This window comes from Enhydra lutris, unplaced genomic scaffold (assembly GCF_002288905.1).
Source record: "Enhydra lutris kenyoni isolate GAN:26980312 unplaced genomic scaffold, ASM228890v2 scaffoldscaffold26, whole genome shotgun sequence".
Taxonomy (NCBI): Eukaryota; Metazoa; Chordata; class Mammalia; order Carnivora; family Mustelidae; genus Enhydra; species Enhydra lutris.
The window spans coordinates 11,316,480-11,332,320 of NW_019154110.1; the positions used below are offsets into that span (position 1 = coordinate 11,316,480).

Here is a 15,841-nt window from a genome sequence, read left to right on the forward strand (position 1 = left end):
ACTCTTCGAACATACCACTGTTTGTTTCATCCATTCTCATACTGACAAATACTTAAGCTTCTGAAACCAATTTTTCTTTTTCTTTTTTAAAGATTTCACTTATTTATTTGATACAGAGAGAGATCAGAAGCAGGTAGAGAGACAGAGAGAGAGGGAGAAGCAGGTTCCCTGCTGAGCAGAGATCCTGATGTGGGGCTCGATCCCAGGATCCTGAGATCATGACCTGAGCCGAAGGCAGAGGCTTTAACCCACTGAGCCACCCAGGCGCCCCACCAATTTTTCTTTTCTAAGATTTATTTGAGAGAAAGAGCAGGAGCCTGGGGGTGGGGGAGGTAGCAGGAGAGGTTTCTCAAGCAGACTCCCCACTGAGCCTGATGCAGAGCTTAATCTGACTACCCTGAGACCATGACCTGAGCCAAATCAAGAGTCGGACGCTTAACTGACTGAGTCACGAAGGTGCTCGGGTGTTCTAAGCGAACTTATAGAAAATGGAAATACAGTATTCATGCTTACAAGTGAACAAATCTTAAGTGTATAGTTCAATTACTTTTCACAAAGTAACATCTAAGAAATCTTTACCTAGTCAAGAAACAGAACACTGCTATCTCACCCAAAGTCCCACTTTGGGTTCCTTCCCACATCACTGAACCCCTCTGATATATCCATGATCCTGAATTCTGTCACCATAGAATAGGTTTTGTCTGCCTTTGAATTTTTTGGTCTAGTATTTTCTTTTTTTCTTTTTTTTTTTTTTTTGGTCTAATATTTTCAACTCAAGATTAGATATAAGATTCATCCAAGTTTTTGTGTGTGGCGCCATTATACTTATTTTCATTGCGTTATAATATACTACTCTATGCACATGTCACACTTTGCTTATTGTTTGTGTTTACTATTGATAAATATTTAGGTCATTTTCTGTTTTGGGCTATAACAAGTTATAAGAACTTATTTGTATGTCTTTTGATGCTCAGATATACACATTTCTAGGGTTTACATACAGAGTAGACTTTATGAGTCACGGGGGAAGCGTATGTTCAACTTTGTAAATACTGCCAAGCAACTTCCTAAGTATTTGTTTGGTTTTTTAAAAGATTTTATTTATTTATTTGTCAGAGAGAGTGTGAGGGAACACAAGCAGGGGGAGTGGGAGGCAGACGGAGAAGCAGGCTCCCCCCTAAGCAGGGAGCCCGACACGGGGCTCGATCCCAGGGCCCCAGGATCATGACCTGAGCTGAAGGCATACATTTAACTGACTGAGCCACCCAGGAGCCCCAATTTCCAAAGTATTTGTAGTAATTTGTATTCCTACTGACAATGTACAGGAGTTTCAGGTTTTTGTTATCCTCACCAATACTTCTTATCACTTAAAAACTAACCATTCTTGGGGGCATGTCTACTAGTATTTCATATGTGGTTTTAATAGTATTTCTATGATGACTAAGGAGCCCCTTTTCATAACATTCATTAACTATTGGATATTTTCTTTTTTTAAAAAAGATTTTTAATTATTTATTTGACAGAGAGAGACACAGCGAGAGAGGGAACACAAGCAGGGGGAGTGGGAGAGGGAGAAGCAGGTTCCCCACTGAGCAGGGAGCTTGAGGTGGGGCTCGATCCCAGGACCCTGGGATCATGACCTGAGCTGAAGGTAGACGTTTAACGACTGAGCCACCCAGGCGCCCCTGGATATTCTCTCTGGTGAAGCATCTCTTCAAGTTTTCTTTACACATTTTTTATACTGAAGTTTTACCTTTTTCTCATTTTTATTCTCTGTATGCCCTAGTCACATGTCTTCCTGGATACAGGTATCACAAACAACTTCTCCCACTGCATAGCTTATCTTTTCATTTTCTTAATGGTATCTCCCAATTAAAAAACAAAAACAAAACAAAACAAAACAAAAAACCACTTAATTTTACTGAAGTCCTACTTAAGAACTTTTCCTTGGTGGTTAATGCTCTCTGTGTCCTTTTAAAAAACTCTTTGCCACCTCATAGCCATTAAACTATTCTTGCACATTATCTTCTAAATGCTTTATTTTTACCTTTCAAACTTATCAGACTTATGTTCTCACTTGGAATTAATTTTCATCTATGGCATGAGGTAGGAATAATGATGCATTTTTCCCCATAGAGATACCAACTGACCCAGTACACCATTTACTGCCAAGATTACCCCTTTCCATGTTCAATGCAATGTCTTCTTGTTTATAAATCAAGTGATCATATACATGTAGGTCTGTTTAAAAACTCTCAATGTTGTTTCACTGGTCTTTGTCTACCTTCACACAGATATCACACTGTCTTAATACCGTTGTTTTATAAGAAGTCCTAATATCCGGTAACTTCAGTCCTCTAACACTGTTCTTTACATTATCTTGGCTATTTTTGGCCCTTTCCACTTCTGTATGTACTTAGAAACAGCTTGTCAAGTTCCATAAAAACATTGACAATATTAAACTTTTTGGGATTTTGATTGCTAGTGCACCAAACCTACAAACTAATTTAAAGGGACCTGACATCTTTAAAATGTTGAGCCTTACCATCCATAAATATGGATTATCTCGCTCTGTGTTGGTTTTTTATTGCGTCTGTAATAAATTATCACCAATTCAGCATCTTAAAGCAACACAAATTTATTATCTTACAGTAGGTCAGAAGTCAGACACGGGTCTCACTAGGTTAAAAATCAAGGTGTTGGGGCACCTGGATGCCTCAGTCGGTTAAGTGTCTGCGTTCAGTTCAGGTCATGATCCCAGGATCCTGGGATGGAGCCCTACATCAGGCTCCCTGTTCTCCCTCTGCTTCCCTCCCTCTGTTTCTCATGAATAAATAAATAAAATCTTAAAAAAAAAAAAAAAATGTCAGCAGAACTACCTTCCTTTCTGGAGGTTAAAAAAAGAATATATTCCTTGCCTTTTTCAGCTTCCGGAGTTCATCCACATTACATTGTTCACAGCCCCTTCCTCTATCTCAAAGCTAGCATCTCTAACTCTTCTTCCAAGGTCATCTCTTTCCTTCTCCTCCTTTCTCTCCCTCCCTCTCTCTGACCACAGCTGGAAAAGGTTCTCTACTTTTAAGGACAGATGATTAGCGGAGCACCTGGGTGGCTCAGTGGGTTAAAGCCTCTGCCTTCTGCTTGGGTCATGATCCCAGGGTCCTGAGATGGAGCGCCACGTCGGGTTCTCTGCTCGGCGCTTCCCCTTCTCTCTCTGCCTGCCTCTCTGACTACTTGTGATCTCTCTCTCTGTGTGAAATAAATAAAAAATCTTAAAAAAAAAAAAAAAAAAGGCTCATTATTAGAAAGGCCCATCTGCTGGGCTAATCTCCCTATCTCAGAGTCCTTAACCTGATACATCTGCAAAGTCCCTTTTGCCATGGAAGATTATGTGCGTGGGTTCCAGGGATTAGGGCATGGATAACTGGTGCTGGAGGTGGTGTGCATTTTTTCTGCTTACCACGCTTTTAAAAACTTGACATTTTTGACAAATGCAAAAGAAACAAGATCCTGGTTATATTTAGCATCCTGCCTCTGCAAAATATTGGGCACTGAGTGTACAAAAAAGATTGAAAATAAAGATATTATTATAGGGATGGTTTTCTAATTCTATTGACACTTATGTATGTTGCACTTAAATACCCAAAACACTCAGCTAAGAGGAATCTTGGCAAATAAGAATGTAATTCAAGCTTTTATTGCTAGACTTACCAAGTAACTCTACCAATTTTAAGACACACATAAAATACAACTTAGCTAACAGTCTCTTACTCATATACTAAGTGAATATATAGTTTTAAAAACATATTGTATGTGAAATAAAGTGAATACAGTAAAATGTAATGTTAAAATGTCAGTGACAGGTATTCATGGGAAACTATCTTTCAGCTCTTATAATACAATATTAGAAACACACACATACAAAAACAAATCTCAAGCATATGCTTATTTATAAATTAGTTATAGAAAATTAGTGCCACTGCAAGTCCCTGATTAGAAGGAGGAAAAAAAGGAATGAGAAAATAGAAAAGGCAATAGGAAAAAATCAAAATGCTATGCTATGTGAGAGCTACAAGATGACACAGATATAAGCCTAAGTGATCTAAATGTTTATATAATTATGAGATAGTGTAATGAGGATATTATTTTAAATGAGATAAAAATAATTGATCAATTTTGATATTATCAAGGAAGCTTTTTCTGTTTAGAATAATGATTTATATAATTTTTATACATGTTTATGCTTTATAAAGCCATCAACTTAAATCTTCCTGAAAACTGTAACTGATAGTGGAGTAACTGATTGATACAAATGGATATTATAGGCTTATTAGATTGTGTATGTTTTATATCCATAGTAATTAGTCATTAGCTATCAGGAAGAGACCAATTACCATTTATTCCAAAACAAAACAAACAAAACAAATGAGTTATTCTTTATTTAATATGGAAGAGCATGACAGATACAAAAATACCGAACTTTTTTTTAACTTCACGGGGCTGTTTTTACAAGGAAAGGAAAATAAAATAAGAATCTAAAATACCACTACTAAATCAACTTAAATATTTATGAAGAATTATAAAAAATGGGAAATCATAATTTCTTTTTTTTTAAATTGGAGCAAGAGAAATACTCTAACCAAGAAAATAGTTGAAATCTGGCAAGCCTTATAATTTAATGTTCATTCTTGGCACTTTGCACTTTTTCTCTCTTCCTTCTTCAATCTTTCTTATTTCTTCTAAAGAACTTTTTAAAAATTTTAGAAACAGCTTTGTAGCCAGGATAATCTCCTAACTGGAGAGAGTGTGTACACTGAAAATTTTACAGCTGCCTACTTATGATCCATCTGTCTGTTCACACTGCCTGACTTGTTAGGAAGGGCCTTTAAAAAGGACAACAGTGAAGAAAAATAGGAAATTATGATGGCTTTTGCAATCTAAATTATATTCTATGTATTTAACATGCTGGCCTACCATGAGTCATAAGATAAATAAACATAGTCAGCTCTATTCTACTTCCTCGTCTCTCATGTCATGATTTTGAGATGCCTCAGGGCTCTCAAACTCTACCTTACCAATCTTTCAGTTGTATAAAGGATAATGTAGTTCTTTTTATAATATGTGGTTTTGTAGCTGAGTTATAATAACTACTACACAATGAAACAGATGTAGAACTACTACTCTCTGTACCTGTCATTTATCTTAAACATACCTGGAAAAGCAGATTCAAAAATTCATTGGCAAGAACATTTTTCACACTCCAGATCTGATAGTCCTCTAGAGTAAGATGGCCCATCTGAAAGAGAAACAATATTTTAGAAGATCTCATGTTAAGAATGTCTTTTTTTTTTTTCCATTTATTTGAGAGAGAGGGAGAGAGTGGGTGCATGAGTGGGGAGGAGAACCAGAGGGGGGAGGACAAGCAGACTCCCCTCTGAGCAGGGAGCCCAACAGCAGGACTCAACACTGGGCACAATTCCAGGGCTCTGGGATCATCGCCTGAGCGGAAGGCAGACACCCAAATGACTAAGCCATCCAGGCGCCCAAGCATGCCCTCATTTTTATAGCATTTGAATAAAATCTGGTTTATTAAACTTGTATCAGTAATTTTTCTGAAAGCAAAGCAAAAATTTAAAGTGGACACTGTGTGTTCATCTGAAAACTAAACCAGCTAGGATAAGTTTAAAAGCAACAAAACTCTGTCGAAGCAGTCAATGGTAATTAGGACAATTTATTGGCAACAGTCTTCATTCCTCCAGTAAGACCTGGGAAATAACTCTCATTATCTTCTGCTTCAAGGGTTATCTATGGAAAGATGTCTATGGAAAGGCTCTGTATAGGAAAACTGAAATATTTACAAATTTTGAAAGCAAAAAGCAGACTCTCTGGATTACGCACTTTCACTCTAACAATTTTTTTTTTTTTTTAAGATTTTATTTATTTATTTGAGAGAGAAAGCTCAAGCCCGAGAGAGTACCAGCCAGAAGGAGGGGCAGCAATAGAGGGAAAAGCAGAACTCTCTGATGAGCAGGGAGTCCAACGCAGGGCTCAATCCCAGGACCCCAGGATCATGACCAGAGAGGAAGGCAGACACTCAATTGACTAAGCCTCCCAGGCACACCCATTCCAACATCTCCGAAGACCATCTTAGAAATATCTGACAATATTATCAGACTAATTAGACATTTAAGAACTTGCTAACAAATTTTTGATGTATCAAAAATAAATAACCATATTAATTTTCCCCCAAAATAATTGAGCAAATTACAAGTTGAGTAAAGAAACATTTTTGTGGTGTCAACATGTACAAAACTTACATATGCATATAGAGGCAATATTTCTTTTTCTTGTTCAACAAAATTATAACCAAATATTTTTCCCTGCATGTGTTCAATTCTAGATGAATAAATGTTTTTTACTTTCATTATTTAATGATATTAACACGTTCTCTCTTCACTATACAATCATATACGATACAAAAAGATTTTAATGTACTGTGATTATAATTATTAGTTTTCATAATACAGCTTCTCTTAGTATGTTAATACTAAATCTAAAGGTACAAAAGAAGTTTACTATTGACATAGTATGTCTCAGGTGACTATGGTTAATAGGTTTGGCTGAAAGGTCCAAGTTTTATTCTAAACTATTACCATTTCATTATCATCGCTACAAGGAGATGGAGCAGCTAAATTATCTTCTTGTTAATGTTCACAGTAGAGCCAGAAGAAGAAATTACATCTTACCTAAAAACAGACAGTAATAATACCTACATATTTACCACTCAGAAAAAGGGTGTTAGAAATTGTACCTCTACCTGAGGCATTTTCTAACAGAAAACTTTCCAGGTTTCTATGCATATCAAATAGAATTGGAGACCTTAGTTTTTAGGCAGAGAGAAGTAAATGAGGGCGAAGGCTGTATTGCCAAACAAAGCTCAAGTCCTGTTAAGACTCACTTCTATTATTTGTTTCTGCTGAGCATCAGTTAATAAGACTATAATGATTCCTTCTGTAACTGTGACTGAAGAAAGAAAAAAAAACCAAAACTGATGTCACTTATTTTTCCCAAACCTCTGTAACACCACTATGGACTATATCCAACCAATCTGGTACTTTGTTCAAGTCAATGTTTGAATGCAAAGGCTCAAAATAACTCAAATGTGCCTCACATATGTGCATTATTTTCAGTTTCACACAGGGTCACAAAGACATTACAGTAATATAAGCCACAGGAATAAACCTATAATAATATCCTTACTAATAAATGTTGTCCAACTTAAAAAAAAAAATAAAGAATTTACTCTTTGTAAAGCATATGCTTATTCCTGGTATTACACGATTAATTTGGGTGCCATTAAATAACTCAGAAGAGATCTTTACCAATACTATTGGAAAAAATAATTCAGGAATGTATGCATCACCCAGACTGAGATAAAAAATCATTTCCAGGGCGCCTGGGTGGCTCAGTGGGTTAAGCCGCTGCCTTCGGCTCAGGTCATGATCTCAGGGTCCTGGGATGGAGTCCCGCATCGGGCTCTCTGCTCAGCGGGGAGCCTGCTTCCCTCTCTCTCTCTCTCTGCCTGCCTCTCCGTCTACTTGTGGTCTCTCTCTGTCAAATAAATAAATAAAATCTTCAAAAAAAAAAAAAAATCATTTCCATCAGGGCACCTGGTGGCTTAGCTGGTTAAACATCTGACTTTGGCTCAGGTCATGATCACAAGGTCTGGGAACGAGCCCCAGGTAGGGCTCCACATTGTTGAGATACCTGCTCAGCAGGAAGATTGCTTGTCCCCTTGCCCCTTCCCCTGCTTGTGCCCTCTCTCTCAAATAAACAAATAAAATCTTAAAAAAAATAATTTCCATCATCCCAGATATCCTGTGGTTCTTCCCAATTAATCCACCCATTCCGCAAATCACTATTCTAATACCAATCACCATTTGTTAGTTTTGCTTCTGTTTTTCAGTTTCATATACATGGAATCACACAGTAAGTATTCTTTTTTGTGTAACTTCTTTTGCTCAATGTAAGGTTAGCCCTACCATAACTTCTTAAAATGTGAAAAATTAAATATTATAAACCACGTATGACAAGGGTTATGTCTATTTAATTTTTATAAAATACCTAGCTTATAAAATATAAATGTATATCTAAACACTTAATGGAGTTGTTTGAAGATGGAACAGGCTGGCTGGGCACCTGGGTGGCTCAGGTCATGATCTTGGGGTCCTGGAATCGAGTCCCACTGGTCCTTCCCCCACCCCTCCTTGTACTCTTTCTCTGGTACTCTCTCTCTCTCTCTAATAAATAAATAAAATCTTAAAAAAAAAAGAAAGAAAGAAAGAAAGAAGATGGAATGGACTATCTTTAGAGACAACTTGAAGGTACTATAACTGTAGGTCCAAATAAGCACTTGGTGGAGATGATGCAGAAGAGACTCAAATATGTATATAAGTTATATACCCTAATTCAGAGTACCTGGTATTTTTAGAAAAGAATATAATTCATTCTAGTCCTGGCTAGACTCACCTTTGTGGTGTCATGTGCATTCAATATGCCTTCTACAATGTCAGATAGATCCGTATGTAACTCCTTTAAAAACAGAAATCCAAAGGAATAATTAGAAAAGAGTTATCATTTTTATTATTCAATGGCTAAAGTACAGCGTATTTTGGTCAAATATTTAAAGAATTTTTAATTTAAAAAAATTTTTAAGTATTAATTTTATATTTTACAGTGTTATATATGTTATATTGGTTTCAGGTATACAATATAGTGGATCAATAATTCCATACATCACCCACTGCTCATCACCACAAGGGCTCTCCTTGACTCCTCATCACCTGTTTAATCTATTCCCCCACATCCCTCCTCTCTAGTAATTACCAGTCAAGTACATTTTTTTACCTTAATAAATAGGTGCTCAGATCTGCTTTGAAAAAAAATCAAGAGAATTCTGCAGTTTTATTCTTACTTTACACAATAAGTTCAGTTTATTAAATTTTTTAAGGTACATTCTCTTCCCAATTTTGTACCTTCAGCTATGAATATTTTAAGTAGTAGTGCAACATAACAACTCAAAAGTAATAACAAATCCTTTTCTCTTTCTCTCTCTTTTTAAATTCTCCACTCTATTTTCCTATTGGAAGTTTACATGCAACAGTATGCTTAAAATCAGAACTTACCGGGATATCATCCGTGCGGTTGTCCTTCCACACCTCTAAAAGTGCGACCACCATGTCTCTCAGTTCAACCCTGGAGAGAACTCCATCACGGTCAACATCAAACACCTTGAAGCAAACTAAAGAAAAGAAACTCTTATGGAGGGAAGTTAATTTCCTGTTCTGAAGTACAGTGCCTTTCACTGAAGCTGCCCTAGTAAAATCACTTAGTTTCTCAAGCAAGTATATTCTGGATTAAGTTCTCATCTGGAGTAGGCTATGGTATGTGATTAAAGTCCTCTGCACTCATATGACTTCCTGCATACTTCATGTATCCCTCTCTGAATCACTACCTGGTTACAGAGTCTCATCCATCACCCAAATCTAGAGCTAAATTCCTTGCAAACTAATAAAAAAGGGTTAAGTTACTATCAAGAAATATTACAATACCTCACACGTTTTGAGGAGGTAATCCAAGCCTTTAAATTAATTTCTAATATTTAAAACTGATCATTGCAGAGTTAATTTTTATAATGTTGAAAATATTCCATTTATATTAAGAATAGTAAGGTGGGGCACCTGGCACCTGAGTGGCTCAGTCAGTTAAGCATCCGACTCTTGGTTTTGGTTCAGGTCATGATTTTAGGGTTGTGATATTGAGCACCATGTTGGGCTCCACACTCAGTGGGGAGTCTGCTTGAGATTCTCTCTCTCCCCCACTCACTCACTCTCTCTCGAATTTAAAAAAGGAGGGGCGCCTGGGTGGCTCAGTGGGTTAAGCCTCTGCCTTCGGCTCAGGTCATGATCTCAGGGTCCTGGGATCGAGCCCCGCATGGGGCTCTCTGCTCAGCAGGGAGCCTGCTTCCCCCCCCACCCGTCTGCCTCTCTGACTACTTGTGATCTCTCCCTCTCTCTGTCAAATAAATAAATAAAATATTTTAAATTAAAAAAAAAAAAAGGAAAAAAAAAAGAATCAGTAACAAGGTGTTATAAAGATGGCCTGCTTCCACTCTGCCCCCCTAATGTAATTAAAGCACTCTCTATTTTTTTGCCAAAGAACAATTTCAACTCTTCAGTGAAGTTTATATACAACATGCTAAGAATTAGAAATATCAGCACTGGGGTGCCTGGGTGGCTCAGTCAGTTTGGGTGTCTGACTTTGGCTCAGGTTGTGATCTCAGGGTCCTGGGATTGAGCCCTGCTCAGCAAGTAGTCTGCTTCTCTCTCTACTCAGCAAGAAGTTGGCTTCTCCCCCTCTCTCTATCCCTTCCCCAACTCCTGTACATACTCTTTCACAAAAAAAATAAAATAAAATCTCTAAAAAAAAGAAAAGAAACATCAGCACTTTCCTAATTAACTCCAAACAAATCATGACAGTTTTCTAACTTCTGTTAGTCCATCAGCAAAAAAGCAATTAAAAACAAATATAAGGTGATAATTAACCTCACATGAGAAGCAAAGATTTCAGCATCTTTATTTAATATTAGAACTTTAATGGGAACAAATAATCTAGTATAAAGCCAGATTGCAGTAATGGTATATCATCAGGAAAGAATCGTGAATTTTAAGATTAAACAGTTATCTATTTCAATATACCTCCATAATAATTATGCTATTAAATCAACTGAGGGTAGCATAGTAAATATTACTAAAGAAGATAAAAATATCAAATAGCACACCCAAAATAGGTGACACTTGTGAAGCTGTATTTTAGAAAGACACAGAAATGGTGACCCTATTAAATACAACAGAATTAGGTTCCAATTAAATGTAAACGGCTGCATTTTCTCAAATATGGTTAAGATATAATGACATAATGTACTTATGCTTGTAAATTATGCTACAATAACATTTTAGCTAGGTTAAAAAGACCATTTTAGTCTTTAATAAAATTGTGTTCTGATCACAGATTTCATCTTACTAATAAAATATTAATGTATACAAGTGACAGAAAATGAGTTGTACTTTAAATTATGCAAGACACAAAATTCTCTATGGACTACCAGAAAGTATTTTCTAAATGCTTAACATTCTCAAATATATTGTGACTGATGTAGTTCACTTACCATGAACTGCAAATTCATCAGGAAAATCAATTCCATTAGTAATCACAAAGATCCCAAACTATTCCACAGTAAAAAAGAAGAGAAGATTGAATCCTTAGACTCACCTCAGTAAAACCTCAACATGAGACTGGTATTTGCCAATCTGACAATATGATGAAAATTCAAGCCTTAATACACAGATAATGCTACACGGATGAATGCTAATTTTTTGTCTGTATATACAGTTTGCAATTTTTTAATCGCTTAAATTAAATGTTTAACACACTTACATTTTTGTCTTTCAGCCAGAGGTCCCCTGCAACAGGCTGATAATCCACAAGATATCTCCTTAAAATCTATGTGATTGTCACGATTTTCATCAAAAGCATTAAACAAACCTGTGAAATAGGAAAGGACAACATAAATCCCAGCCAACAAGCCTCCTGTTAATAATATCATTTTTATGAAAGGAGGCATGACCCCCACAAACTGGCCAAATTTAAAAAAAAAAAAAAAAAAAGTTTATCAGTAGTTCCCACTGTCTCAGGAAGTATTTTTCTCCAGGTATGACTAAAACTTAAGATCCTCGCAGAAAATACATTAGAGTCGTTTAGCATTCAGTTATATTTGCCTGTTTGTCTCTATCTTCTATCAGTTGTAACAGCTAAAAATGACAAAAGTATGTAAAAAATTAAAATCAATGTAAAAAATTAAAACCAAAAAAATTGGAAATTATAATTATCCTTACTTAGAAAGATTGAGAAGAAAAAGGAAGAATGAAGGAGAAAAGCTAATGTATACATGAAGATATAACATGTTATATAAACTCCTATAAAGCTCCCATTAAGCAAAGAAAAATAACACACCATATTACAAACAAAAGATATTCTGTACTGTAGTCTTCTTTGTCATAGTTTATATTTTATAAACAAATACGTAAAATCAGAAAGGGAATTTGTAATCCTGTGGTTTTTAGCCTTCTTGTAAAATACAAATGGAAAAATTCTGTCTTGAAATAAAATGATTTCTCAATATCCAATTCTAAAAAGGTAAAATCCCAATTGCACTGCTGAAGTAGGCGGAAAAGCTCAGGGCCCTATCTGCTGTGGCTCCCTAAGTACTTCTGAAGTATGCTAGGAACCTGGTGAACACAGACTATACCTTTTAAGAATGTAATTCCTTAAAGAGTAGAAAACTAAAGCTCAGGAGGGGCAAAGTGATTGGCCAAAAGTAAGAAAAATTAAACAAGGTCAGAATCAAACACAGAATCCAAATATTCAGATTCCAAATATGATTTTTATGATATCACCCACAATTACTCTCTGTATTCCTAATTTAAAAAAAAAAAAGTTATAGCTAAGTTTAGAGCTAGCAAGGACCTCAGAGATGGTCCAGTAGAATAGTTTCTTAATCTTTTTTTGGTGCGGGGGTGGGGATGGAGTGGGGTGGATACAGCAGTGGAAACTTCTTAAAAAGGGGAGGCGCTTGAGGTGAGGAAGGGGTGGGGTTAAGTGCGGAAACCTGGAGCTCTACCCAGGTGGTGGCCACCACCCTAACACCTGCACCAGTGGCTGAGATACTTCACTGAAATACACTGACTAACTCAGTCAAATTCATTTTATATTTGAGAATATTCTGGAGCTTACCTGATTTATGCAAGGTTACATAGGTAGAATAGGAAGCTCAAGACTACAATCTTAATTTCCCTTCTAGTTTTTTTTCCACTAGGCTATTTGTAAGAAACTTGCAAACTTATAACATTATGGTCTTTTAGAGTTAAGATACATTGATTAGAAAGAAGGGATGGCTTCAGGTATGTTTACCAAAGAACATTTATAGAAAAGAGAATGATTCCTACCTTCACTTAGAGATGGACGAATGGGTGGTGAAACCAATGGGCCAAACGTCTCTAAATCAAACCGTCCAGTCCGGGATTGAGCTTTTAGCAACCAGTAGCGTTTCTCCAGATCAATGATGTCTGATTCCTCCACTGAGAGTCAAAACAAGTAAGATTATAAAACCTCAGACCTCTATTCTAGGCAGTTAGTTTATCCTGATCATGTAACTTCCAAGGATGTATTTTAATTTCCCAATTGTTAAAAATAATAATTGCCTAAACAAAACTCTGAAAGACAAATACATTATATCTAAAATGGCATGAAAATTGGGGTGCCTAGGTGGCTCACATGGTTAAGTGTCTGGCTCTTCATTTCAGTTCATGTCATGATCTCAGGGTCATGAGATCTAACCCGGAGTTGGGCTTCCCACTAGGTGCGCAGCCTGCTTAAGATTCTCTCTTCCTCTCCATAGGCCCCTCCCTCACCCCTGCTTGCACTCTAAATTAAAAAATTTAAAAAATAAATAAAACAGCATGAAAATTAAATTTGAATTAATATAAAAGTGGCCTCAAAATCAGAAAAAAATATTTACAATTTCCCATTAAGTAGGTTGCTTAAATCCAACATGTAAAATAATAAAAAACGGAGACATTTCTTTTTGGCTTCCTATACCACTTTTACCCATACTCATTTTTCATAATTTTCAATCTTTACCTTGGATTTAAAGATTCTTTTTTTTTTTTTAATTCATGTTAGTTAACATATAGTGTATTAGTGTCTGAGGGAGAGACTTCAGTGACTCATCAGTTGCATGTAACACCCAGTGCTCATTACATCAACGGCCTTCCTTCATGCCCATCACCTAATGACCCCATTCTCCCCACCTACCTCCCCTCTGGCAACCTTCAGTTTGTTCCCTAGAGTTTAAAGTCTCTTATGATTTGTGCCTCTCTCTGTTTTTATCATATTTCATTCCTGGCCACACTGTAATCATCCTAATAGCAGGACCCATGTCTGACTCATCCTGTCGATATGGATAACTATCTACACAGTCAATATTTATTAATGAAAAAGAGTATGAAAAGGACTTCATAAATAAAAGTCAATAAACAACAGATGAGGTAGAATAGGATTTACAATGTGATAAGTAATGGGGCATCATGAAAATGTGAGTATCTTTCTCTCCTCATTCAAGAGAAGATACAATAAAAAATTACAGGTAAGCTCCAGCCATTGTTACATTTTATGTATGCCTTCCCCCACCAAGGAACTAAAGTAAAATTTAGAAAGCAAGCAGGTGAGAGGCCTTCCATTGCCATGGTTTTTTGCCTACAGTCACTTTCCAGATATTGGTAAGGTATGAGGAACCTAAGCAGTGAAATTTCACTAAGGTAAACAGAGAAACTATAGTTTTGGGAGGTTAAGATAGCTGAAATTTGCAGGGCAGAGTACTGGAAAAGAAAGAGGTAATACAAAGAAAGAGCTCCAACAATCTGCACAGGACTCTTGTTGAGTTTTGGGAGAATAGCAGAATATTAAGCTGTGTATGAACACAGTGAAATTCATTTTAGGCTGGACTTGGATATGCTTAAGTTTTGACCAGCCAAGGTAGAGACACCTTCCTGAACACTGGGAGTATTCACAGACTCAGAGGGTCACACTTAACTAGAAGGGGAAAAACTAACTCCAGAATAAAGGCTACTCCAGACCCGCCCCAACAAAGCTCTTAAAAAATCCTTCAAAATGTCAAGCTGAGAGGGGAGGAATCAAGATGGCGGAGAAGTAGCAGGCTAAGACTACTTCAGGTAGTGGGAGATCAGCTAGATAGCTTATCTAAAGATTGCAAACACCTACAAATCCAACGGGAGATGGAAGAGAAGAAGAACAGCAATTCCAGAAACAGAAAATCAACCACTTTCTGCAAGGTAGGACTGGCGGAGAAGTGAATCCAAAGCGACGGGAAGATAGACCGCGGGGGGAGGGGCCGGCTCCTGGCCAGCGGCGGAGCAACGGAGCACAAAATCAGGACTTTTTAAAGTCTGTTCCGCTGAGGGACATCGCTCCAGAGGCTTAACCGGGGTGAAGCCCACGCAGGGTCAGCGTGGCCACAGGTCCCGCAGGGTCACAGAAGGATCGGGGGTGTCTGAGTGTCGCAGAGCTTACAGGTATTAGAACGGGGAAGCCGGCCACAGAGACAGAAACGAGGAGTGAGCTCTAAACTCGGGGTTACCTTGAACCGGTCGCAGGGTTGGTCAGCTCGGAGCGTGGCCGGAGGCAGGGTGACGGGAGTAATTGGGCGCTGTTCTCTGAGGGCACACTGAGGAGTGGGGCCCCGGGCTCTCGGCTCCTCCGGGCCGGAGACCGGGAGGCCGCCATCTTCATTCCCGCCCTCCGGAACTCTACGGAAAGCGCTCGGGGAACAAAAGCTCCCAAAAGCAAACCCGAGCGGATTACTCAGCCTGGCCCCTGGTAAGGGCGGTGCAACTCTGACGGGGGCAAAGACGCTTGAGAATCACTACAACAGGCCCCTCCCCCAGAAGATCAACAAGAAACCCAGCCAGGACCAAGTTCACCTACCAAGGAGTGCAGTTTCAGTACCAAGGAGAGCAGCGGAATTCCAGAGGAGGAGAAAGCAAAGCACGGAACTCATAGCTTTCTCCCCATGATTCTTTAGCTTTGCAGTTAATTTAAAATTTTTTTTCTTTTTCAATTTTTTTTCTCTTCTTCTGCTAAATTTTTTAAACTTTTAACCTTTTCTTTTTTAACGTTTTTTAACTAGTTTATCTAATATATATAT

The 15,841-nt window shown here is 37.5% G+C and overlaps 1 protein-coding gene across 2 annotated transcripts in view; it reads right to left on the reverse strand.

Moving 5' to 3' along the window:
• Positions 1-15,841, reverse strand: part of LOC111151464 (ubiquitin specific peptidase 32) — a 219,688-nt gene that overhangs the window by 64,006 nt on the left and 139,841 nt on the right. For both annotated transcript variants that reach the window (XM_022509471.1, XM_022509470.1), the window contains exons 6-10: positions 13,065-13,196; positions 11,497-11,604; positions 9,186-9,301; positions 8,530-8,592; positions 5,213-5,296 (exon numbers count right to left, since the gene is read on the reverse strand). In XM_022509471.1, coding sequence (XP_022365179.1) covers positions 5,213-5,296; positions 8,530-8,592; positions 9,186-9,301; positions 11,497-11,604; positions 13,065-13,196 — 503 coding nt within the window. The remainder of the gene's footprint in view (positions 1-5,212; positions 5,297-8,529; positions 8,593-9,185; positions 9,302-11,496; positions 11,605-13,064; positions 13,197-15,841) is intronic.